The 27,283-nt window shown below is 39.9% G+C and overlaps 1 protein-coding gene across 3 annotated transcripts in view; it reads left to right on the top strand.

The window, feature by feature from the left end:
• LOC132394028 (sorting nexin-24-like) overlaps positions 1-27,283 on the top strand; it is a 138,711-nt gene that overhangs the window by 13,047 nt on the left and 98,381 nt on the right. Inside the window, exon 1 of one of the 3 annotated variants that reach the window (XM_059969660.1) lies at positions 22,199-22,639. The exons of the other annotated variants lie outside the window; for them this stretch is intronic. Coding sequence (XP_059825643.1) covers positions 22,415-22,639 — 225 coding nt within the window. The 5' untranslated portion in view covers positions 22,199-22,414. Of the gene's footprint in view, positions 1-22,198; positions 22,640-27,283 lie in introns of those variants that run through there. 3 annotated transcript variants of the gene reach the window in all.

Raw genomic sequence — 27,283 nt, forward strand, 5'->3', positions numbered from 1 at the left:
AACCTTGGCTAACATCAAACAGATATCGCCCATGTTCTCCGACAGTACTGAAATTGCATCAGTTTGTCATGCACTCCACATGCAGCCTCCGAACAATATCATTTGCTTGCAAATAGGTCCTGGTGAGAAGCCCCTAGACGCTTTCTCTGGTATCTGACTTGTGCCTTGTGATTTGTCATGTCTCTTTTGCTATCAATGTACAGTAATTTTAATAGAATCTGATGTTTTGCTTGTGGGATAGAGGAATGTAGATTGTGTCAGCTTATGCTATATATATATTGTGCTAAGTCTTCAACACTGATGAAAGCCCAGCTGATCAGAGTGGAGGAGGTTTTCATTCAGATTGTAAAACTTTTTATGAACTGATAGCAACCTATTTAGTAGAGTTAAAGGGACATTAATGAATGAACTGTGAGCATTTACTTTAATCTTTTGAAGTATGCCTTTTGATAGACAGTTTTATCTGTTTCACAGTCACTCAGAGCAGCTTACTCTCTTTAAAACTTTTCCTGAATCTTGCTCGTATTTTAGTTTAGTTTTTACTTTGCTTTACTTTTTAATCTACAGTAGGAGCAGTGGTCTGAGGCAGTTCAGTAGCACAAATTTGGATGCTGAGTGATACCAAACAAAGATATTCAGTAATCACCTATTGCTTTTCAGTGCTTTGCCCAGGTTATAATTCTTTAATGGGTCACTTATGCAAAATTATCCACCAGAAATTTTGACGAAAACAAAATAAAAGCTTTTGTAAAACGATACAAGAATCGCCTTTTTTATTACGGCCTGGACATTTGAAGTGCATCTGAAGCTGAAGACAAACAAGGCACCAAGCCAAAGGTCTTGAGTGGGCCTGATGATGAGCTGAACACTGGGTCTAGTGAATCCGATCGAGAGCCAGTGTTAGACTTCAGAGCTGCATTTTTTTGGGTAGAGAATAGTACCATGGATTTGATGCCCGAGTCCAAGCTGTGGTCTCTGTAGGAGATACAACAGCTGATATACAGCTTTAAAACAATTTGGCTGTTTTTGTTGAAACTGCAAATTTTAAGATGGTGTTAACTGTTTTAAACACAAAACAGAATTTTAGGCACTAGATAATCAGTCTTTAAAAGTATTTTGAGGAGAAGTGGTGATGTGGATTGCAAATAAAACTACTGAGAAGTTTACATAAATGGAAATTCTGTCAAGTTGAAATGCTTGCACTCTATTTTTAGATTCTAGCCCTCATGTCCGGAACTTAAATCTCAGGATCGCTTGTTGTATTTGGGAGAACAGCTAGAAATTAGACAATTTAACACCACAGAACACTAGTTAACTTTTTACTGTATGTGCCCCTTTCATCAGTTTTCACAACCATTGTGGCTTTTAGACACCAAGTGCTAGAAGAGCATGATTCTTTTGGCTGAGCACTGCTGAGAATCAGCTCACCCTGTGAACACTCTTCAGAAACTTCGGGCTTTGGAGTTGATTTGTTCTGTCCCAACTGCTCAAGTTCAAGGGGGAAATAGCTTGTTGCAGTCCACAAACAATATGCAAATGGGGTAGTAATTATTGCCCCAAAATGTTTATTTGTTGGTAGTTATCAGAATATATTGCAAGTTGTGAATTTCAGAGGTTCATTTATTATCAAAGTATACAACTCTGAAATTCTTCCTCTCCAGATAGCCATGAAACCCAAGAAAGCAAAGAATGGCAGCACAATCATCAAACCCCTCCTCCCACACAAAGTAAAACAGAAATGGAACAGGCATATTGACCCTCAAATTCCTCTGCCCTGCACACAAAAAACGAGAAAGATCGGGCAAAAAAACACAGAATTTTTTTTTTAAACTCTATAGACCAAGTCCATATCCAAAACGCAGAAAATCTGGGTAATGTTCTCTGATAGCAGAGCACAGCGATCTCACCATGAGGTTCACCTATGTTGTCTCTGTCTCCCAGAATCCTCTTGGAGACTGCAGACAGCTGAAACACCCAAATGATCTCCAAACTGCAAATCATAGGCTCCAACCATTCCAGACTCCCATTCAAGACGGAAAACAAATGTGAAATATATAAAAGAAGTGAAATGTATCATTTTATGACTTATCTAGAAGATGTCTGCCAAAGGAGCATTGTACACAGGTGACATCTTGACCGGAATATTGACATAAGTATACATGTCCGTGGTATAAGTGCCTTGAAGATTAGCTTTTTGCATCAGCAGTACAGTACTTTACGATATACTGTATCTAGTTCGAGGATTAGGGTCATAACGATGCTGTGGATCATTTGGGCTGATTTGAGTGCAAGTATCTCTTCACCGTTTTTGATCAATGACCTGTTGCATCTGAAATATTTTCCTACAGAAATGTCATTGGTTTCAATGACAATTTCAGTTCAGCATCCTCCCAGATGCTGCTTGAGCTGCTGAATATTTCAAGCTGTCTAGCCTTTCCAGCATCTGTTTTAGATTTTGAGTGTAAGTGGGAGTAAGGATAGTAGTAAAGCTGGCGAAGCTTACCCAGTGATGCACTAAAATCTCAGCACTTTCCAATGAACGTACAAGTAAAATGGCTAGGTTTGGCAACTGTGGGACTTTGTTGCCAGACTAGCAGATCTGCGGATCTATTGCATATTATATGAATTAATGGACCAGGAACCTTTAAATTTGTTTTTATTAAAAGTGTTACAGAGTGTTATAAATTTTCTTACAAACCTGCGAGGTTTAAAAAGAGACTGCAGATTTGGGCTCCAGTGAGTGTCAAGGCAGTATGGGTTACGGAACCAAGTTAAAATTTTATGGAAATGCAAGAACAAGTGCCATGATCGCATCTGGAGCCCTGATGTGTTAAAGAGAGCATAGCAACCAGAGCCCCTTTGTTTTATTGGAAGTTTAGAGATGAAGACATTGGTGTGGGCAAGAATCGGCACCCAGTAATAAATAATGGATCACTGGGGTTTCCGAACAATCAGATCATGGACTACCAGATTTCATGTATTTGGAAAGCATAACAGTCATATTACTAACACTCAGTTGTTCTTTAAGTGTCTACAAAATGGGAAGAGTGTGAGCAAGTATTTTTTAATACTGAGTGCCCCTGGGAGTTGGCATTATTTATCTTTCCACGCTTAAATAGACTTGGGTAAAGATTGTAAAATATCAAAGTTTTGATAAAAGATGTGGTAATTTAGATAAATAATTATTAAGCCCAGACTTAAAATCTATATGCATGGGGGTTGGTAATATACATAAAAGGTTTAGTTTAAAGTAGAAAAGTATATGTTATTCCCATCTGCCCTGTAGTTACCTTTGTCGTATAGTTTATTATCACTTTGGGGTGCAACCTTTTAAGGTTTTGTGCGCTCGTAATGCTGAACATTTGCATTATGTATTTTTTTAAACCAAAATGCATTGTCCATAGTAACAGCGGGAAAAAAAAAGTTTTGATGTGGTTTATTCCTGGAAGGAGAGTGTGCAGTCATACTTGGTGGTCAGGGGTCGAATGGTGGAGTGCAGATGTTGGTGAAGGACTGAGATGAATGGGCTTTACGTCAAGATACAGAAGTAAAACAGTGTGGATTGTTTCTTTATGGAGAGCTAATGGCATTTAGTCTAGTGGGAATGTTGGATGTGACCTGGAAGAGTGTCATCCCAGTCAAGAGCGAGGCTGATTAATTGTTGTTCTCCAGGGCCTGGCTGGCTGACTACAGTGGTCAGATTGGTTAGAGGCCACATCTATTGTATCATTCGGCTTAATTACCTGCTGGAAAGCAGGATTGAATTTGATTTGCTGTATATCTAATTGGGTTCATTTAATAGATATTTTTGATTCCAGAAGATCAATTTCGTTAATAGGATGATTGAGCAAGAAATCAAATTGAAGCAGAACTTGCCTGAACTGAACAAGCTACCTAAGGATGATGATGCTGTGCCATTTCTTTCGCTTTGTAGACCGACTGGTGGCAAATTTGGAAGATTTTATCTTATTTCATTTGCGAATTTGCTATGGTTATTGCACTTGTTATCATCTGAATGAGGGAGTTTGGAGAGTGGGCTGTGTGGGAGGTATTTTGTGGCTTTCACTTTGTGGTGTGATTATTTTACAAGGAGACTTTGTCCAGCAGGTGGCAGCAGTCTCAAGTCCTTTTTATTGTTTTGTATGTGTAGGTTGTATGAGTTTCATTTTCCTAGTGGATCTTTCCCCTGTAATTGTAATTTTGTAAGTGTAGTTCAGTTTTAAGTGAACTGTGCTGTCAATTAATTATAGCTATCAATTTTTTTTAGCAAATTTGGAATATTGTTATCAATATCTACAGCACTGTGCAAAAGTTTTAGGCACAATATATACATATAACTAGAGTGCCCAAGACTTTGGCACAGTACTGTATCTGTCAATGTGGAGTGGAGAGCGAATCTGTAAATCTGGGGGTGGCAAAGGATGTTGGGAGTAGTGAGGGTGGAGCACTGAGGGAGGGGTGTGGGACAGGTGACAGAGAAGGAGTGTTTGGGGCAGGGTTGGCCTGGGTTTAGACACGCCTAGCCCTGAGACGCCAGGCAAGGTCATTTGATTCCAAACAATTAGTTTATTGATCATTACAGAATGTCTCCCTGGTGCTCCCCGCTCCCTTCCCCTTTTTTCCTCTTCCTGCTCCCTTCCCACTCTCAGTCCGCAATAGAAACCTATATCTGAATCAGGTTTATCATCACTCACCTATGTCATAACATTTGTTTATTTTTGCAGCAATGCATAAAATTACTACAGAACTGTGCAAAAGTCTTAGGCAACCGAGACTTATCTATAAGCGTGTGTGTGTGATAAAAAATAATTTTGCACAGTATTGTATTTGACATGGTGGTTTATCATTGTGTTTAAATGAAATACCATGGAAGTTGTGAGACCCAGCTGTGATCAGAGACCATAGCTGCAACCATAGCTGCATAACTTTTTAAATACAGTGTATTCAAGAACAGGGGAGATAGGCTGTTCATAATACCATGATCAAAGCATGTGTGAAATCTCTCTTAATCCTGAATTGCTTACCACGATTATGGTGGCTATCGCTTTGGAATTGTATTGGTCATGTTATTCTACTTGGCTTATTTAATGGGCTTGAAAACATTTTTTTTTAAGAACTCTTGTGAAAGCTGATGTTGTTTCATTTCTTGCCTGTGGTAGAATAATTCAGAATTCTCTTCTCAACGTAAAGGCTTGTTTAGCTTATAGCAGATCTGGCAAACTAGATATCCTTCTGTGTTACTGGATCTCAGCATAATACTCGATAAAAGTAAATGTTTTTATATAATCTTATCCAGTGGAAAAATTATTGAAGATTTCCTCACTTTCAGTGCACAGTGCATGTGATTGTTTTCATTATTAATGAATATTGGTGCCAATGTGTTACAGAATAGTAAAAATGAAAGAAGTGTATACTCAGGTTAATGTCCAGAATTTTTTCTCTCTCTCTCTTCCCTGCTATTGGTAATGTGGTGCCTTTCTGACTACAAGTCCTGATTCTGCATTCTCCAGCATCAAGTGCAAGTTCATTGACTGGACCTCAGGAATACTACTTGCTGTTTGCCTTCTGTTTCTATGCTTCCTATCAAAATGGGTTACTGGCCTCTGAAGTAGCAGCTCAAGCACGATACAGTGTAAAATAAATAAGCACCACCCTCCACCTGGCCCTCACCCACCTGGACAAAAAAGACTGCTGTTCGAAAGCTGTTCATAGACCTCAGTTCAGCATTCAATGCTATCATTCCTCAGCACCTGATAGGAAAGCTGAAACTGCTGGGCCTGAACACCTCTCTCTGCAACTGGATCCTAGACTTCCTGACTGGGAGACCTCAGTCAATCCGGATCAGAGGCAGCATCTCCAACACCATCACACTGAGCACGGGGGCTCCCCAGGGCTGTGTGCTCAGTCCACTGCTGTTCACTATGCTGACCCACGACTGTGCAGCAATACAAAGCTCAAATCACATCATCAAGTTCGCTGATGACACGACCATGGTGGGTCTCATCAGCAAGAACGACAAGTCAGCTTACAGAGAGGAGGTGCAGTGGCTAATGGACTGGTGCAGAGCCAATGACCTGTCTCTTAATGTGAACAAGACAAAAGAGATGGTTGTTGACTTCAGAAGAGCACGAAGCGACCACTCTTCGCTGAACATAGGTGGCTCCTCAGTAGAGATCGTTAAGAGCACCAGATTTCTCGATGTTCACCTGGAGCAGAATCTCAGCTGGTCCCTCAACACCAGCTCCATAGCAAGGAAAGCCCAACAGTGTCTCTACTTTCTGCGAAGGCTGAGGAAAGTCCATCTCCCAACCCCCATCCTCATCACATTCTACAGGGGTTGTATTGAGAGCATCCTGAGCAGCTGCATCACTCCCTGGTTCGGGAATTACACCGTCTCAGATCATAAGACCCTGCAGCGGATAGTGAGGTTAGCTGAGAAGATCATCAGGGTCTGTCTTCCCGCTATTACAGACATTTACACCACATGCTGTACCCGCAAAGCAAACAGCATTGTGAAGGACCCCACCACCCCTCACACAAACTCTTCTCCCTCCTGCCATCTGGCAAAAGGTACAGAAGCATTCGGACTGTCATGACCAGACTGTGCAACAGTTCCTTCACCCAAGCAATTGGACTCCTCATTACTCAGAATCTAGACTGACATTGTAATTTTTCCTCCACTGTGCCTATTGTCTTGTTTATTAATTATTCTACTGCCCTGCACTGTTTTGTGCACTTTATGTAGTCCTGTGCAGGTCTGTAGTCTAGTGTAGTTTTTATGTTGTTTTACGTAGTCTAGTGTAGCCTTGTGCTGTCTCACGTAGTCTAGTATAGTTTTGTGTTGTTTCGTGTAGCACCAGGGTCCTGGAGGAGCGTTGTTTTGTTTTTACTGTGTACTGTACTAGCAGTTTATGGTTGAAATGACAATAAAAGCAACTTGAACTTGAACAATTAAAAATATATCATTATTTGAATGGCATATTGGTTTTCTAGTTACTCTCTTGAAAGATAATTTACTGAACATTTAAGTTCCTTGGCATTACTTCGGATGTTTGAGTTTCTTCATAGTTATTGTGTGTGTATAACCTTTCTAAAGTCAATATTAACTGATAAAAATGGATGCAGTACAAATACCAACAGCAAATGTTCAGTAGTTAGAAATACACAGTGCTGTGTATTAGAAATACAAGGACTGTGGGAAGGGAGCAGGGAGCAGGGAGAGGGGAATCATGGTCCAGAAAAGGGGAAGGGAGAGGGAAGCACCAGAGAGACATTCTGTAATGATAAATCAATTGTTTGAAATCAAGTGGCCTTGCCTGGTGTCTCAGGGCTGGGTGTGTCAGCACTCCTCCTTTGCCTCCCGTCCCAGACCCCTCCTCTGGCCCTCCATCCTCACTATTCCCAGCATCCTTTGCTCCTGCCTTAGTCACAAACTCACTGTCCACTCCACATTGACAAATACAGTATTGTGCAAGTATATGTAGTATGTATGACTTTTGCACACTGCTGTATGCTTTTTTGAAAATGATTATGGTGTTCTATACTGCACAAACAAAAAAGATTACAACATGTCACAAACAAGCAAAAATTCGCAGATGCTGGAAACCCAAGCAAAACACACAAAACGCTGGAGGAACTCAGCAGACCCGGCAGCATCAATGGAAAAGAGTAAACCATCGACGTTTCGGGCCAAGACCCTTCAGCATGTTATTTCTGATGTGCTTTTGTATTGGGTAAAAACTGGCGAGTTTATCAACCGAGGTCAGTCCTCTTAGTCTTTAATTTGTTATTGCATTCGGTAGCACCTACCATGTACTTGCTATCCCCTATTCATCTTGTCAGTTTAGATATCAAATATTATTGGGTTCCATAAGCTAATTGTGTTGGTTTGAGTTGGTTATAGTGGCATTTCAACATGACTAAAAGTTGTAATTTAGCCGAATAAGAATGTGCAATTTTATTTTTCTGGTTACTATTTTGAAAGATGATATAAGCTGAAGTGCTCAGTCCAATGTTTTGAGATATGTCTATTTCAATGCGAAGAGTATCATGAATAGAGTATGGATCAGCACTTGGAGCTATGATGTTGTGGCCATTGCAGAGACTTAGATGGTTCAGGGGCAAGAATGGCTACTTCAAGTGCCAGGCTTTAGATGTTTCAGAAAGGATAAGAAAGGAGGCAAAAGAGGTGGGGGTGTGGCACTGTTGATCAGAGATAGTGTCATGCTGCAGAAAAGGAGGTCATGGAGGGATTGTCTACGGAGTCTCTGGGTGGGAGTTAGGAATAGGAAGGGGTCAATAACTCTACTGGGTGTTTTTTTATAAACCACCCAATCATAACAGGGACATCGAGGAGCAGAGAGGGAGATAGATTCTGGAAAGGAGAAATAATAACAGAGTTGTTGTGGTTGGAGCTTTTAATTTCCCAAATATTGATTGGCATCTCCCTAGAGTGAGGGGTTTAGATAAGGTGGAGTTTGTTAGGTGTGTTCAGGAAGGTTTCTTATATATGTAAAGCCTACAAGAGGAGAGGCTGTACTTGATCTGGTATTGGGAAATTAACCTGGTCAGGTGTCAGGTCTCTCAGTGGGAGAGCATTTTGGAGATAATGACCACAATTCTATCTCCTTTACCATAGCATTGGAGAGGGATAGGAACAGACAAGTTAGGGAAATGTTTGATTAGAGTAAGGGGAGCTATAGGGCTATTAGGCAGGAACTTGGAAGCATAAATTAGAAAGAGATGTTCTCAGGGAAACATACGGAAGAAATGTCACAAATGTTCAGGGGATATTTGTGTGGGGTTCTGAGTAGGTACATTCCAATGAGACACGGAAAGGATGGTAGGGTACAAGATCCATGGTGCACAAAGGTTGTTGTAAATCTAGTCAAGAAGAAGAGCATATGAAAGGTTCAAAAAAAGAGGTAATGATATGAATCTAGAAGATTATAAGGCTAGCAGGAAGGAACTTAAGAATGACATTAAGAGAGCCAGAAGGGGCCGTGAAAAGGCCTTGGGGGACAGGATGAAGGAAAACCCCAAGGAATTCCACGTATGTTAAGAGCAAGAAGTAAGATGAGAGAGAATAGGACCAATCAAGTGCGACAATGGAAGTGTGTATGGAACCGGAGGAAATAGCAGAGGTACTTAATGAATACTTTGCTTCATTATTCACTACGGAAAAGGATCTTGGCGATTGTAGGGATGACTTGCAGTGGACTGAAAAGATTGAGACTGTAGATATTAAGAAAAAGGATGTGCTCGAGCTTTTGGAAAGCATCAAGTTGGATAAGTCACCGGGACCAGACAGGATGTACCCTAGGCTACTGTGGGAGGTGAGGGAGGAGATTGCTGAGCCTCAGGTGATGAACTTTGCATCATCAGTGGGGACAGGAGAGGTTCCAGAGGATTGGAGAGTTGCGGATGTTGTTCCCTTATTCAAGAAAGGGAGTAGGGATAGCCCAGGAAATTACATGCCATTGAGTCTTACTTCAATGATTGGCCAGTTGATGGAGAAGATCCAGAGAGGAAGGATTTATGAACATTTGGAGAGGTATAATATGATTAGGAATAGTCTGCATGGCTTTGTCAAGGGCAAGTCGTGCCTTACGAGCCTGATTGAATTTTTTGAGGATGTGACTAAGCACATCGATGAAGGTAGAGCAGTAGATGTAGTGTATATGGATTTTAGCAAAGCATTTGATAAGGTACCCCATGCAAGGCTTATTGAGAAAGTAAGGAGGCATGGGATCCAAGGGGGCATTGCTTCCTGGATCCAGAACTGGCTTGCCCATAGAAGGCAAAGAGTGGTTGTAGATGGGTTATATTCTGCATGGAGGCCGGTGCCTCTGTGTGCCTCAGGGATCTGTTCTGGGACCCCTACTCTTTGTGATTTTTATAAATGACCTGGATGAGGAAGTGGAGGGATGGGTTAGTAAATTTGCTGATGACACAAAGGTTGGGTGTGTTGTGGACAGTGTGGAGGGCTGTTGGAGGTTACAATAGGACATTGATAGGATGCAAAACTGGGCTGTGAAGTGGTAGATGGCGTTCAACCTAGATAAGTGTGAAGTGGTTCATTTTAGTATGTCAAGTATGATGGAAGAATGGTAAGACTCTTGGCAGTGTGGAGGATCAGAGGGATCTTGGGGTCCAAGTCAATAGGACGCTCAAAGCAGCTGCTACGCAGGGTGACTCTGTGGTTAAGAAGGCATACGGTGCATTGGCCTTCATCAATCATGGGTTTGAGTTTAAGAGCCAAGAGGTAATGTTGCAGCTATAGAGGACCCTGGTCAGACCCCACTTGGAGTACTGTGCTCAATTTTGATCACCTTACTATAGGAAGAACGTGGAAACCATAGAAAGGGTGCAGAGGAGATTTACAAGGATGTTGCCTGGATTGGGGTGCATGCCTTATGAGAATAGACTGAGTGAACTCTGCCTTTTCTCCTTGGAGCAACAGAGGATAAGAGGTGACCTGATAGAGGTGTACAAGATAATGAGAGGCATTGGTCGTGTAGATAGCCAGAGGCTGTTCCCCAGGGCTGAAATGGTTAGCACGAGAGGGCATAGTTTTAAGGTGCTTGGAAGTAGGTACAGAAGAGGTGTCAGGGATAAGTTTTTTACACAGAGAGTGGTGAGTTCGTGGAATGGGCTGCCGACGGCGGTGATGGAAGGAGAAATGATAGGGTCTTTTAAGAGACTCCTGAATGGCTACATGGAGCTTAGAAGAATATAGAGCTATGGGTAAAGTGTAGGTTGTTCTAAAGTAGGGACATGTTCGGCACAGCTTTGTGAGCCGAAGGGCATGTATTGTGCTGTATGTTATGTTTCTAGAAAGTGTGATCAAATCTGAGCTATTTTCAGGCTGGACTTGCATCGATCAGGATGTGAGCTTGTCTTGTGCTGCAATTATTTGAGTTTTATTATATTGTGGAATGTATGCTTTAGAGTGGATATTTTGGCCTTTTATTATGTATTAATATTTCTACCTTTGCAGTATATCAGCATTGGAGATTATTCAACTAACACACATACAGATAAGGTTTTGCTGTCACCTCAATTGAAAGTCTCCATGAAGAAATGAGTTTCTGCCTGATTGGATGACATTCTTTTTCATTATGAGCTTTTTTTTTAGATCAAGCAATTAATAAAAATAACCCACTCACTCCTCTGCTACATCTGGAGGCTCCTTTTTATTACACTAAGTTAGCATAGCAGTTAAGACAAAACTATTACAGCTCAGGGCATCGGAATTCAGTGTTCAATTCCAGCGCTGTTTGTAAGCAGTTTGTATGTTTTCCCCTGAACTGAGTGGATTTCCTCCGGCTGCTCCAGTTATCTCTCGCAGTCCAAAGTTGTACCGGTAGATTGGTTCATCGGTCATTGTAAATTGTCCTCCAATTAGGCTTGGGTAAGTATAGGTGGGTTGCTGGGTGGTGTGCCTGTTGGCCCAGAAGTATCTTTCGCACTCTATCTCTGAATAAATAAAACAACATCAAACTGTGATGTTATTTCACTCCAAACCAACTTTGAATGATCCAGCGTACGCCCATATGAATAATGCCTTGTCAGTAGCTTCAGTTCTCTCTTCTCTGACCATTGAGAATAAATGAGGAAATCAAGAATCATAAACTTTTTTGTAAGTGTGTAAGCATTTGACTCTTTCTCCTTGTGTACCAATCTTGTTTCTTTCCGTACGGGGGACTGAGCATTAATTTTTTTAAAAGTACTCTTTTTGAAAGGAAAATGCTGGTTCTTTCATATCTTTAAAGACTTCTTAAAATGATGAGATTTTGTTGGGCATCTAGTATTAGTTGATATCATTAAACAGCAGGAAATTAGCAGAACTGACCAAATCTTTGTACGGAGAAGCAAATTCTGAAAATTTTCATAACTTTTGGGAGTTGGGTTTCTGTTATCGGCTAGTCTGGGGATTGATTCTGAAGGGCATAGCCTGAAGGTTGATTGGAAGGTGAGAAGTTGAAACCCAGTGGCTGAAGACTGGAGACAGGACGCTTGTCCTGCAGGTAGGTAGGTGTAGGTGTGGGTGTGTGTGTGTAGGTGTGGGTGTGTGTGTGTGTGTGTGTGTGTGTGTGTGTGTGTGGAGGAAGGGGGCTTGTTTTGCTTTTCTTTTTCTTGTAGTGTTCCCTGTTTCCCAGGCTGCATCTATAAGGAGAAGCACTGTATAAGGAGAGATTACTTTCACTCTATAAGGAGGTATTACTTTCAAATCTCTTAGTATCTTTCATTTCAGTCAGTCCTGACGAAGGGTCTCGGCCCGAAACGTTGACAGCGCTTCTCCCTATAGATGCTGCCTGGCCTGCTGTGTTCCACCAGTATTTTGTGTGTGTTGCTTGAATTTCCAGCATCTGCAGATTTCCTCATGTTTTCTGTTTTGTGTGTTTCTGTTTTTGTGCCATACTTTATGGACATGCAGATGTCCCCCCCCCCCCTTTACAAAGGTAGAGCGTTCCTGTGAAAACTTTCTTAAGCAGAAATGGCATGAAGCAAAGAACCATTAATTTATATGGGAAAATTTTTCGTAAAAGCGAAAATCCTCTTTGTAATGTGAAAACAGGTTACTAATGTAGGCCTTTTGTGAAGGTGAAGTGGCGTAAAGCAAGCATTCGTAAAACGGTGGTCACCTGTACAGTGTTGGCACCAGAGTGTGCAGTGACACTTGAGGGCCACCCAGTGCATCCTGAGGTTGATGTACGTAAATCTAAATCTGAATCTAGATAGAAGTGAAAAATGTAGCCTGGATAAATGAAAAAGGAACACAGAGTATGGAAATAATATTGCAAGATTCAAAGGCAATTAACACCTAACAGTGGCATTTTACTAAAATTAAATCTGATATTCATATTGGCAATATTAGATGCTCACTATGGGAATAAAATGAGGTCTATTACCATACTTGGTTATTCCTTCATGCTGTTGAATTGGGTGATAATATGAAGCTAATACGTATGTGATTGTTTTCTTTCACCCCTAATATTCTAATGTACAGAAAGAATATGTGCAATAACTTTGGAGCACTGTAATCTTATGATTATTTTCTTTTCAAAATATTATTTTCTTATATTTTGTATCTCAGTGTACTACTTGTGAACAAAAGCTATATGTAATTATCTTGTCTTGTTTTGGTGTACAATAAATTATCTGCTTTTTAAAAATAAAAGTAAAGGATGCCTTATCATAACAAGTTTGACTGTGCAATGCTATCTTTCAGATTTAACCTTCTAAAGATCTCAAAGAAGCTTATCAGTTTTGGGCAACTTTCACAAGATAGCAACAGTTAAAGAGGGTAATGGAAGAAATCCATTACTTGGAATCCAAGCTTGCTTGTTAATTAAAAGCCAACTGTACTGAATGGAGAAATTGATTACCAGGTGGTGAAGGGATATTGAATCATGATTTGTCAAAGTTGGGAAATCTTGCTGGTGAAGCAGTTCTAAGATGATTATTAAGATATTTGATATTACAGATACTCTTTTGTTTCTTTTCTTCCATATCCCCAAATTACACAGTTGTCTGTTTAACTTGCTTACCATTTACCAATGGTCACCAGGCATACGTTAGAGTTTGGATAGTTTTTTTATAGACATAACAAGCAGAATTGAGCCAGTTTACTAAACATTAATGCACTTTACCAACAAAACTTTGCATCTGTTAGGCTTTTCATATGTCTGCTTTGCTAACCAATACCAAGGTCAGCAAATCGATATACTGCTGTTTTAAAATGGGTTCTTTAAGCTGCCCATAAGATTGCGTGATTCTAATTGAGGATGGGGAAAGAGCAGTACACATCGTTTAAAAATCAAAACATTAGTGTAAAATCATCGTCTCTTTGTATTTTAGTCAGAAAAAATCTTGCGTATTGATTAGGCTTTGAGTCTTGATCTGGAGAGGGGACATAATTTTTAATTTATTTTAGTCTGCTATCCTCAAATAAGCTCCAGTGTACAGCTCGTAGAATTTTATAATGGGAAGTTATTCAATAATATAGAAGTTCACCGTTTTGCTTTTAAAGGAATCATTTGGCTAATCTAGTTGTACATTGCATAAATTCTATCATGTTTTTTAACCTGCCTCAGTACAGTGTGCACCTGAAATTCAAGTGAAACTTACTCCCTTCCTCTGCCATGCACATATAGCATATATATAGCATCTGTTTTGCTATGCTATATATGGGATGTGTGCTATATTTGTGTTTCAGTGGAAATATGAATATGGCCCCTGAGGTTTAGCACATTCTGCTTAGATGTCAGAGGTCAGACTTGAGAGGGCCAAGACAAATTAGCTCTCTGTTGCAAATAGAATGCATGTTTCATGCTTTTCTTATTGTTTTCAGTTTTTGGAATATATTTTACAATCGCAAAGCTAAAGTTCTTGGTCAATTTTATTTCTGAATTGTTACCTTCAAAAAATTGCATTAGTATTCAGTAGAATTTTATACTTCAGCCGAGAGAATTTGATTTTAGGTGGCTGAGGTTTGTAAACGTACTGAAGAGGACTGACTGTACTCAGCACTATACATGCAGAATGATCAAGAGATTTTTCAAGTGATTCAAAAACTAGAGACATGGGATAATGAAGTTGTGTTCCATTAAACTCTTGTGTACAGCCAAGCATAATGTCATCACCCTTTCTGTCATGGTATCCCTATCATATCACCTCGTCTGCAGGCTCAAATAGTTTTTTTTCTAATCAATAAGCAGTTTCTGTGGCCTTTCACTGCTGCCAGATGTCATTGAATGATGTAAATGGACGTTAGAATAGCAGCTTGACAGCTTGCCTTTCCGTAGGAAAAAAAATCACTATAGATGATGCCATTGACAGCTTGCATCTATAATAAATTTGATGTTGCTTTTCGAAATTATATAGATTTTTTCCTCCTATGTTAGAAGCAGAGGTAGCAGTTAGGTTCTTGTTAGAATACATTGCAAGCCTCATTTTAAGCTTGGCTGTCGATAAATAGAAATCTTGAATTTTCTTCACCTCAGTTTCTGCGGGTCATTTTTTTTTAAAGCTTAGATGTTAGTTTGTTGTGTATGAACTCATGTTTTTACAGTTTGTTGCTGTATAGATTCTTCACAAGGAAGATTCTGTAGCTTTTCCATAAACGTTTTGGATGGTGGTTGGTTGGATGGCCAGTTGCAACAGAAGCTTTTGTTCTCTATTTTTTCTCATTTTTCCCCCTGCTTATTTCCCAGATCGAAGACGATGGGACCAATTCTGGCACCCCCAAACACATGTATCCCAGTACGAAAACAGAAATACAATTTGAATACACAATCTGTTTATATAGCTATTGAGCTAATAAGACTCCAAGATCATGATGGAGCAAACTGAATGCTTAAGGAAGGAGGGTCAAATAGTATAATCTTGTGTATAGTAGATATTAAAGAAATAAACTGCTTATCTATTTAAGAAGGGAATACATGTCATTTTAAGTTAAAGTACATACTGTACTAAAATTTTTTAACAGACAACCAGATTTACTAAATAAAAGTATAGGAGGCCTACGTAAGATTAAAATTTATATACTAAACAATGCTGCACTAGAACTTTGAACAACCTGGTTATTTTTATAATCACTTTGAAATTGTTGTTGGGTGGACTAAGATCCTTATTAACATTCTGTAGAAGCTCCTAAGTTTGTATCGTTTGCTGGTGACCTGCTTTTCTCCATTTATAGGAACAGTGTGGGCCAGAAAGTTGGTAACACACCTGTAGAATCTGAAGGTGTGAACCTCTTGTTTACATCTGAAAATTGCATCCATGATCAGTTTGAGAGGTCAAAGTTTAATGGTGGGAAAAGTGAAAAACGTGAGCAAAGCTTCAGATAATATTTGGGGTTTGGGGTATACTCGGTAATAAATTTCATTGAAGGTCAAATTGTTATAAAGTGGCTGTTAAAAGTAGATTATATATAAGGAATAAAAGAGTTAATAAACTGGTTCTTTCACAGTTCATTTAAAATATGTGTATGCAAACAAGAATGCAGAATGTACCATCCTGAACCAACTTTTTTTTCTTACTTTGGCACAGCCTCTGGAAATTTTCATTTGAAAATAGAATCTTTCTTAGTTGGCAGTTACAAATTTTCTTTTTAACAAATTCGGTGAGCTTTTGCATTATTTTAGCAAATACTTCATTTTAATGTAAGCTTTTATCATTATGTTCTGGAACAAGATTGTGTAAAAAAATAAGTCATTAAAAGTTGTCCAAAATATTACCTGGATTGTGAAAGTTGTAGTAAAAAGTGCTCCAAAATACATTTATGTAAGGTTCTGCCTGTAAATTTTATTTTTGGTCAATTTCAAATTAAGTACTTTGTTTTAAAGTGGTTCGTAAGTAAACCATGCCAATGGAGAATGTTTTTATCTGAGGGCCTCATTTTGGGATCTTTGGCATTAGTGTTTACTATCCAGTGAAATGAAAATCTATTGACTTGGTCACATTTAATTCAAGAGTGCACGTTTTGCAAAGAGCAGTTAACAGCTTGGCTCAGGTTTGGCACTCTGTGCACGTCAACAGAATTTTGTGCTGATCAGCATCCCAACTACTGACATGAAACTGGTGTGGCTGCCCATGCTCGGTTTTGCTGTTCTTGAGTCTGGCATTTGTCACCAGCTCACTCCCAGCATCTGGCCCAGATCTTTGAAAACTGGACAAAGGAAGGCAGTGTCGGAGGAGGGAAAGAATGCAATGGGAAGGCCAAATAGAGGGAACTGCAAGGGGGTGGTATAGGAATGTTTGAGAAGAATAAACAGGGACTGAATGTGACTGATGGAACCAGAGTGACTTCTGGGTGTGTTTGCACATAAATGAACAGTATAATGGAAGTGTTGACTGTTTATCTGGGTGATATAAATGTGATACATATTTCTTCATATATTGATGAAGGCAAATACGGCTGTGTTGAATTGTTTCCTGATCTTGGCAATTTACTTGTAAACATTTCATCAACATTATGAGGAGACATCATCAGTGCACTATCCATTGTAGTGTGTCCTCTGAATGCTTGGCCTTTATATACTTAACACTCAGCTAGAAACTCCCCAGTCAAGGCACAAGTGAACACATGGCATGCAAGGAAATTCCTGAAAGTTTGGTTTTCCTTGAGCAATTCTGTCAACAAACATGGAGACCTCAATCCTATTTATGAGCCAATGCAGGCAAAGTCCAGACCATAATGCATGGAGTTCTCCACACAACCAATTAGCAACGAGATTTCCCACCCAGATCACAACTGAATTACCAAAATGGCTGCCAGTCAGCTGATTAAGTATATAAAGGCCAAGCATTCGGAGGACACAACACAATGGATAGCGCACTGATGATGTCTCCTCATATGGTGACGAAATGTTTGTGAGTAAACTGCCAAGATGAGAGAAGAACTCAAACCGACCATCGACCACCTGAGCTACACGTTTTCTGAATTATTTCCGTAGGCAAGTATATTTGTAGTGGCAATGTATAATGTCAGAATGGGTCATGTGAAGAAGCAAATGAAAAAAGGAAGTTGGTGGTAAGGAACAAGGAAGTAAAAGAAGGAAAGAAGAGAGCAGAGGCTAAGTGGTATTCTGTGGTTTTCATGGGGTTGGGAGTGAAGAACCAAAGTGCGACATAGTTTGCTATGGTGACGCAATGTGAGTACGTACTTGCACTTGGAAAGAGTGGGTCAAGCACTAACATAAGCTGGAGTGAGTCACGTGAACTTTTAAAGAGAGGGGGTATTGCCATCTTAAGCAAATGTGAGCTTAACTAGATTCCATTTATGAGGGGTTGATGAGGAAGGAGTGTAAATACTAATTTGAGAGAGTTGCATATGGAAGCCTTGGAAAAGGGGAGTCATTGGTTGTGATATACTGCCCCTTTAAATGTGGTCTCTACCTACTCCTGCCCCACAGAACTCATATCCACATACATCGACTCCATTCTGTCCCCTTTATTCAGTCCCTTCCCACCTACATCTGCAACACTTCACATGTTCTCAATCTCCTCAACAACTTTCAATTCCTTGGCACTGACTATTTCAATTTCACCATACAATGTCAGTCCCCATACACTTCTATCCCCCATCAAGAAAGTCTTAAAGCTTTCAGCTTCTTTCTCAACAAAAGACCCAGCCAGTTCCCCTCCACCACCACCGTCCTACGTCCTCACCCTCAACAATTTCTCCTTCAGCTCTTCCGACTTCGTCCAAACTCAACAGGTATTCATGGGCCCCAGTTCTGCTGGTTTTTTTGTTGGCTATACAGAACAATCCATGTTCCAAGCCTTCCCTGATAATGCTCCCAAACAGTTCCTGCACTACATTGACGGTTACATTGGTGCTGCTTCATGGTGCTCGTCAACTTCACCAACTTTGTTTCCAACTTACACCCTGCCCTTAAGTTTACTTGGTCCATTTCTGATAACTCTCCCTCCTTTCTTGATCTCTCCATCTCCATTTCTGGAGATACACTGTTTACCAGCATCTTCTATAAACCTGCTGATTCGCACGACTATCTTGACTATAGCTCTCCACATCTATAACATTCAAGCCAGGGGAAAAATAAATTGGTTTATTGAAAGGATAAAAGTAATTGCTCATGAAAATGTGATCCGTAATTAGTGAAAATATGCCCGCAAATGCATAATGAAATTATGTGCGAGATAGCATAAGTATGCCAATTTTCTAACAAAAAAATTGTTAGTTGTTAATGTCTGAAAGTGATATATAGAAAGACATCATGACCAGATATAATGGATTTCTGATCAGTTGAGATCTTACATGCTTGGAGTGCTTAGAATTTACACCACAACTGATCTGGTAATACTGGTACCTAAACTGTGACTAGGATGAAATAGATGTGCAAATTCAAAATCAGAGTAGTTTGTCATCACTGCACATGAGATTACGATCTCCAACAGAAGAATGGAAATGATCTCAGTACAGATAGCGTTTTCAACACTTTGAAACCTGTAAATAGAATAATGAATTGGTACACGTTCACTTTTAAAGTGCATCATTACATGGCTCACAAAAGAAAATAGTTATGCAGATGTAATTGAAATTTAAAGTACTGGAAAAAGAAATGAAACTCAGAAAGTTGATGTGATGGTTCAATGAGTCCCACAATTAAATAGAGTGGCATTAGGGGGAAATTCAAAACTGGAGTGCACAGGGTCACATGAGGTAAATCAGTTGCGTAGATAATAGGATTCTTTACCCCCATGGCAGATACCCAAAACTAAGTTGTATAGGTTTGGAGTAAAGGGGGAAGAAGTTTAGAGGGGGTGGGAAAAGGAATTTTTTTTTGCATTGGAAGAGTAAATGGAAGTCGGACTGGAATTTGATGGGGTGGTAGAAGCAGGTATCCTCACAACACTAAACAATAATCTGTATTAGCACTTCAGTCACCAGTGCATTGAAGGTCAAGTGCTGGTAAATGGGATTGATATAGCTAAGTACTAGATGATCATTGTGGACATGGTGGAGCAGAGCTTCTATTTCAGTAGCATATGACTGTGTCAAACCTGAATGTGCTCCTTCTTGGAGATGAGAAGAAAGGGCATTGTAGGAGGGCAGTCAGGTTTCTGTATCTTCGATAGGAAGTTGAAATGACTGGGTTTGGTGGCAGTGGATGGGAGTTCTCCAGAGTTGATAAGGAAAACCCTGGTAAATGTATATGGCAAATAATGTTGATCCTTGATTCTTTAGGAGTTAGCACCGAGTAAGTGAACACATGAAGACTTGAAGAAAAGCGGGGATCAGTGTGAGTTTCCAATGATGGGGATTCAAGAGCAGTTTTGACATGAGTAAGGTTGAGGTGGATGAATTGAAATTAGAACAAGATTGAGGGAGCAGGCCAAAGAAATTGGATGCAAAAACTAGAAAAAGTGTGTGTGTGTGTGTGTGTGTGTGTGTGTGTCTTTCTTTCTTTTAAGGCTAAGACTAAGCTTCTAAAAGGGACAGAGCAGTTGGTGTTTTCATAGGGTAACCGCTAAATAAGATACTGAAGGGCGGGTGTGAGGATGTTTAAATGAAGGACAGGGAGGAAGTATAAAACAGATCTGTGTAGCGATGAGGTGTAGTTGTGCTGTTACTTCCACCAGAAGTAACTGAGTAACAAGGAACGTGAGTTAAGTTTGAGAGCACAGGTTTTCAGATTTTTCCGGTAGCTAATTTGATAGTAATCCTTTCATCGGGAATTTGGAGTTACGGTTTTGTGTTTGTAGTTTAGTCCAGGACCACAATTTTCTTTTGCCATGAAGAGATGATAGTTGAAGAGGAGACATAATTTGAGAGGCTAACCAGGAACCACTCTGGTTTGTTCCTATAGTCACCCTGGTGTCCATGACAAGAAGATGAAATTTTAAAGTTGTGGAAGATACATTTGCAGCTCCTAAAAAAGGCTGTTGAACCACATGTGGATTAATGGGGCCACGCTTCAGGATGGATATATTGGATTAAATGTATTTAGTACTGATTTACTAGAAAGGTAGAGCTCGTCAGCCTGGGAAGGTAGTCCATCTAAGAGAGGGAAAACTCTGATTTCAAACCTCCACTGCCTAGCGGCCACACCCACTCATGGAAAGGCTTCGGGAGTAAACCCTGAGGACAAATCTGGAGCTGGAGTCCCTAAGACAGTCGGATGTTGTCTTCAACCTCGTTCTGGCAACTCCTGCGGTGACACTAGCGCCAAGCTGTATCGGCCCTTGCCCTTCCCTTGGACAACATTGGTGATGTGGAGAGGGGAGACTTGCAGCATGGGCAACAGCCGGTCTTCCATATAACCTTGCCCAGGCCTGCGCCCTGGAGGAAGACTTTCCAGGCACAGATCCATAGTCTTGCAAGACTATTGGATGCCGTACTAGAAAGGTACAAAGAATCTGAGGAATGTTTTCATAAACGGGCTTGTATTCTCTTCAGTGCAAAACATTAAAGGGCCTGTCTGAGTAATGTGTTTTAGGATGAATATAGATACTTTGTAGATTGCATATGTGTAAGAATCCAGGAGGAGACAACCAGACTTTAAAATTAGAGTAAAATGTTTTGAAGGTGATATTGAATTGCACTTAAAAGTAGTCATTTGATATGGTCTCCACACACCAGTTGACCCACTCCACATAAAAAGCAACTAAGCAAAGATCAACTGAGTATTTCAAAACTGCATTTGTTATGCCTAAAAGTTACAGAACTAACACAAATGGATGAAGTTAAAGCACAAATCTGCCTTCCAAGATGGTTCTGGTGAACTATGGTGACGTGTTATGGGCTGCTTACAAAACTTCTAAATATACAGTACTTTTCTGAATTACTATCACTGCAATCCCTGTAATTTCCCTTCAGGTAACATATTTCTGCACCATTTTAAAGATCTAGCGATTTCATGATCTTCTGAAGGACTTGGACCTAAACTCTCAAGCATGCAGATACAGCACCTTTTAAGTGGAAGAAGGTACATTGACGTAAGGGAGGAGGAAAGAATTGTGAGCCAAATTGAAATGCTGAGGAATGGAACTCCCTCTACTCAGCATCTTGTTAGTTGCTGGAGAACAAGACTGATTGGCAAGATTAAGAGCAAGATTGCAGTATTGGAGGGAAATGAGAAATTGCTGTGTTCTGTTTCATGGAGATGCGGCCAATTCTGGACTTGCAAGATACATTGGTAAGACTTGAGGTCTTGTCAATACAACAAACAGACCAGACTGCTGATATGGAGGAGGCAAAAGATGGGGGCCTGTGTTTCATGATAACCTCTTTGTAGTGCTTAGATACAGTGGTCTGTCACAATCTTGTTCCCCTGACCTAGAACATCTGATGATATGCCGAACATCCTACTTATCAAGAGAGTTCTTCATTGTGATCCTGACTGCAGTTTACATATCGCCAAAGACAGATTGTCAGCAAGCGTTCAATGTATTGATTGTCACGATTAGCAAACAAGAAATAGTCTACCCAGATGCCTTTTAAATAATTGTTGGGAACTTAAATCAGGCTTGTTTGGAAAAAAAACTCTGCCCAGTTATCATCGACATATCACTTGCAGCACCTGGCATACCAACAGACTCAACCATTGTTACGCTATGATTAGGAATTCCCGCAATTCCATCCCTAAACCACATTTCAGGAATTCTTGACCATTTGATTTTCCTTCTCCTCCTTGCATACAGGCAGAAGCTAACAAACAAGGCTCCAGAGATAAGGACAATGAAGAGTTGGTTGTGAGAGGCTGAGGAGTGGCTGCAGGATTGCTTCGAATTGGTAGACTGGGCCGTACTCAAGTATTCATCACACGATCTAATCGAGTACTCCACAGCTGTCATGGACTTTATTAAAACAGTTGTAGACGAGTGTGTCCCCACAAAATCATTCAGTCTTCCCCACCCAGAAGTCCTGGATGAACCATGAGATATGCAATCTGCTGAGGGCCAGGTCAATGTCAGCAAGACCAAGGAGATGATTATTAACTTCAGGAAGAGGAAGTTGGAGGTCCTCATCGGGGGATCAGAGTCAAAGAGGTTCAGCAATTTTCAATTCCTCTGTGTTACCATTTCAGAGGATCTGTCCTCAGCCCACCTCTTAAGTGCCATTACGAAGAAAGCAATTGAAGTACCGAGGAAATCTGAAATCATTGAGGTGAGTGAGGAAGGTGATGGGGTGAACTGCACTGTCTAACAGCCCCTAGCTTGCTGCTGCTGAAGGGAAGTGTCTGCACGTGATGGTCTCTCTCCCCCTTGTTGGAGGATAGTACCAGAGTCCTGGGTCTTAGTCAAGCTTGTGGACTGGTTCACGTTACGATGTCTTTCTGGTTGCTCCTTTTTTTCTGTTGTTATTTTTGGCGATTTTGAATCAGGGCAGTGTGCAGGTAACGAATGCTGAGCTGAATTTTCCTGGACTCTTCCAATTCTTGTGTTTTATTTCCTGTGCTTTTCACTTTTATTTTTGTTGCCATTTATGCGATTTGTGCTTGTTTGCATGTGGGTGGGGGCTGTTGGTGGATTATTTTCTTTTTTGAATGGGTTCCATATTTTGTTTCGTGACTGTCTGAGGGGAAGGTGAATCTCAGGGTTGTATATTGTATACGTACTTATGTAATAAATGTACTTCAAATCTTTTTGAATGTTGAAAGAGTAGTTATAATGGCCCAATCCATCATGGGTAAAACCCTCCCCACCATCCCTATCGTTCAACACATCTACATGGAACACTATTGCAGGAAAGCAGCACTCATCATCAGGGAAACCCACCATCCAGACCATGATCTCTGCTCTCTGCTGCCGTCAGGAAGAAGGTCCAGGAGTACCAGAACCTGCAGCACCAGGTTCAGGACCAGTTATCACCCCTCAACCATCGGGCCATTGAACCTAAGGGGATAACTTCACTCAACTTCTCTGAACTGTTCCCTCAACCTATAGATTAATTTTCAAGGGCTCTTCATTTCCTGTTCTTAATATTTTTTGCTTATTTATTTATTATTATTATTTCTCTCTTTTTGTATTTGCACAGTTCTCCTTTTGCATATTGATTGCCCATTCTCTTTGGTGTGGTCTTTCAGTGATTCTACTGTGTTTCTTGTACTTACTGTGATTGCCTGCGAGAAAATGAACCTCAGGGTTTTATATGGTGGTGTATGTGTACTTTGATGATAAATTTGCTTTGAACTAGTATGTGGAGCCGAATAGGCTGCTGCAGCTTCTATTAATGCTCCATCGCATAGGACTACTTCCCAATGCAGCGTACAACTGCTGGAGCAGACAAGATGCGCACATGAGAAATGTTGTGCTTTATAAGCTTGGCTTTTGTGGAAGGAAAAATGGAAAAAGAAATATCTGCAGACTTGATGTAGTAGGAAAGAATGAATATAGTTGAATGAGATGACATACTGTCTTAAATTCAAAGATGTTTAAATTTAGTAGTTAATGTGCAAATGTACCATGATAATTCCATCATATTAATGGATTTATGTGTCTTGAAAAGTCTCATATTTTGGCATAGTTCAAATTTTGCTGCCTGAACCAAAGAAAAGCATGCATGTTTTAAACTAACTTTTAATGGTGAAGTTGTGTTTTAAACACCAAATCTCCTTTCATTTCAAGATTGTGTCTGTCTAATTCTTTTTTTTTGAGAAAGTGTGGCAACTAACATATCAGTTTCAAAGTACTATTCATTCAGTTTCTAAACGAACCTTATGCCTGTCCTCCTCCGGGTTGTCTCAGAGCAACTTTTTGCTGCTTATTAAGACCTCGAAGATACAAACCAGTAGCTTAGTAATTGCTTTCTTGAATCTGCCTTTAATAATTACACCTAGTAAAGCTGTACTGAAAATTAGAAAGGCAGAGACTAATGGAAAACTAGATTTTTCACTGAATTAGAAAGCTGGACAATCTATATATTGACAACATTTCAAGTTGATAGAGATCAGGAAAACTGCTTTGGACTGTCCATGCGAGGAAGGAAACAGAGGCTTGATGTACAATGGCATGTACATTTTATGGAGCTGGAAATGCTGTAACAGACTTCATAGAAAAGATGGCCTTAGCAAGATTGGTCCAAATGATAGCTGATAGAATGTAGCCCTGTCATAGACAAGAAACAATATATGACCAGCACATCTAGCTGAAATGTTTGTATGCAAAAACTAAACTAGGATTATTAGTGCAGTTCAAAATATAAAAAGACGGCCTGTCTTAAGTCAACTACATTTTCATTTGATTGCTGAAAAACATGTTCATTAAGCCTTTAGCATCATAATGATCTTTAGAGGTGATGATCAGAGGTTTAATTTGTGTAATTTTCTTCTTTAATAGATGCAAGGTGTACAATATAACACTCTGTTCATTCTGTAAACTGATTTTTTTTGTTCAGCAGATCAAATCCAGATCTGCCTAATTTTAAAAAAATACTGGTCTCTGAGGGAATTATATTTTTAATGCACGGTTTTTCTCACTTCTGCACCTTCGTTTGCAGCATTGTTTCTGTTTAATACAGCTCTTTCAGAAGACTTAACTGAAAAAGAAAAATCAGCCAAAATTCACAGAAATTTATTGCTGTTTTAAACTTCGAATGTGGACTAAAGTTTTGCCTTGGTTAAACATAATTTCCATGATAATGCAATATCTTTCAGGAAAAAAAGAGGCCCTTCAAAGTAAATTATAAATTAAAAATGTGTCTGTACCCTTACAGATTACAGCTGTTCAAGTGGTGACTCAGGTACTTTGCTAATGCAGAAACTGGAAAAAGAAGTCTTTAACTCCCCTATAATCCTTCGTTCAGTTACATTAGAACTCTGATCATTTGGGACTTTGGCGGTGCCGGACTGATGGATTTTTCTGGACTGTTTTAAAGGAAATGCAGTAACGATGTATGGGAGCTGGGACCCTGAGGAATTGGAAAGGAGCCTTGGAGCGAGGCCCTGATTGGCAAGAGAGGGCATAGGAACAGGGGCTCTGGCGAGTGCAGGGTAATATGGGAATAGAGGCCCAGGTGAATTGAAGAGGAGAGCAGAAAGTATCACCTGGAGTTTCCAACTTGTCAAATGGTGTTTAATTTTTTTATAAATCTGTTCTCTGGTGTTTGTCCTCTTCACTAAAGAAGAGACTCCAATCTAATCAGGTAGGTGTCTCTCCAGAACATGCAGCTTCAATGTAGATCTCCTTTGTGTCCTGCCTAATGGTGTCAGAAGCTCCTGGTATGGTGGAAACCAGTCTACGGTTTACACAGTAGATTAGCTGAGGATGACTGGGGTTCCAGACATGAAAGATGTTGGGGTGAGTTCTTGTATTGTTTTGATGTCATGACACACTAACGGGTCTATGAATTTAAAAAAAAATTTGGATAGAGATTCTCCAAGCAATGTGGCCTCCCAGAACTTCTGTCCCTACCTAGGACCATGTGGTAAAAGCATGAGAAAAATTAGCAGAAGATGACTGTTCTCCCTCTTGAGCCTGCTGTACCAATGAACAAGTGCATGACTGAGCTGATCTTGGCATCAGCTCAATGTTGGCCAGTTCTCTATTAACCTCTACTCTCCTACAGAACAAAGATATGTCAGTCTGCCGAACCCTCAGCTGTGGATAATCAACAATTCCATTGACACAGCTCTCTGGAGGAGAGATTCTGAGGAATCATGACTCTCAAATAGCACTTGTTGTGAAAGTGTTCCCCAATCCATTCTGGATTTTCCTCTCCAGTGACAGAAGGCATCTTCTTGGCAGCTATCTTGTTAAACACCCTCAGTATATTAAATGTATCAATAAGACCACCTTTCATTCTCAGCAGTGAGAACAGGCTTAACCAACTCAATCTTTCCTCCTGGGACAACTCCTTTACCCCTGGAATAATCCTGGTTAATTTTCTCAGTACTGCCTGTAATACAGTTGTATTCCCCCTTAAGGAGGGAGATCAAAATGGCACACAGTTCCCCAGCTGTGGTCTTGCCACCAATCTACGTAGTTGTAGCAATAGTTTTTTTTGTTTTTGCATTATGTCCGTTTTGCAGTAAAGGTCAGCATTCCAATTTCCTGCCTAATTACTTTCTTTATCTGCACCTAACTATGTGGTTCATAAACAAAGATGTCCAAACCCTCCTGTACAGCAGCACTTCGTATTCTCCTCCTGCTTTTCTCTTCTTCCTGACAAATGGTCTGTTCCACTGGCAGTGGTTGTGTGTGTGTGTTTTTTTTTGTATATAATGATATATTTGAGTAATGAATCATAATTTTGTGAAATAAATAGGTTAGTAATCCTTTCATGATAAAAACATTATAAATAAGTTTTTGGATGTGGTGCAGCCAAGTACTATAAATTACTGATTTAAGATATTGATAATATGATGTAGGGCCTTGAATTGAAACTTAGAACAATTTAATTACTATTTAATCTTTGCAACAAGGGTGATATGAAGATTGAATAGGAATTTGCAACCATGATGTTCACTGTAAAATGTTCATTAGGGAGGTTTACCTGTTTTTTGGTCATGGTATTCTTTAACCTTTGATTCGTGGATTTATCCTCGTTGAGTTAATATAAAGAGCCTGAGCAATCTATCTTGTCTAACCATGGGGCATCATAAAATTATTATTATGAATTACTGGATCTAATTCTCACCTTGCAGGCTACAGAAATATTGATGGAAAAGTTTTTAGAAAGTTATTTCAGTGGCTGAAATGAGAAGACTTGCATTATTTTTCTTCAGCACTCAAGCAAAATAAAACATATCGGAATGAATTGTGTAATCTGTTAACCTGTGGAAAATAAGTTTTTGCTAGTCTGATTTCAATT

This window comes from Hypanus sabinus, chromosome 5 (genome assembly GCF_030144855.1).
Source record: "Hypanus sabinus isolate sHypSab1 chromosome 5, sHypSab1.hap1, whole genome shotgun sequence".
In the NCBI taxonomy this organism is placed as follows: domain Eukaryota; kingdom Metazoa; phylum Chordata; class Chondrichthyes; order Myliobatiformes; family Dasyatidae; genus Hypanus; species Hypanus sabinus.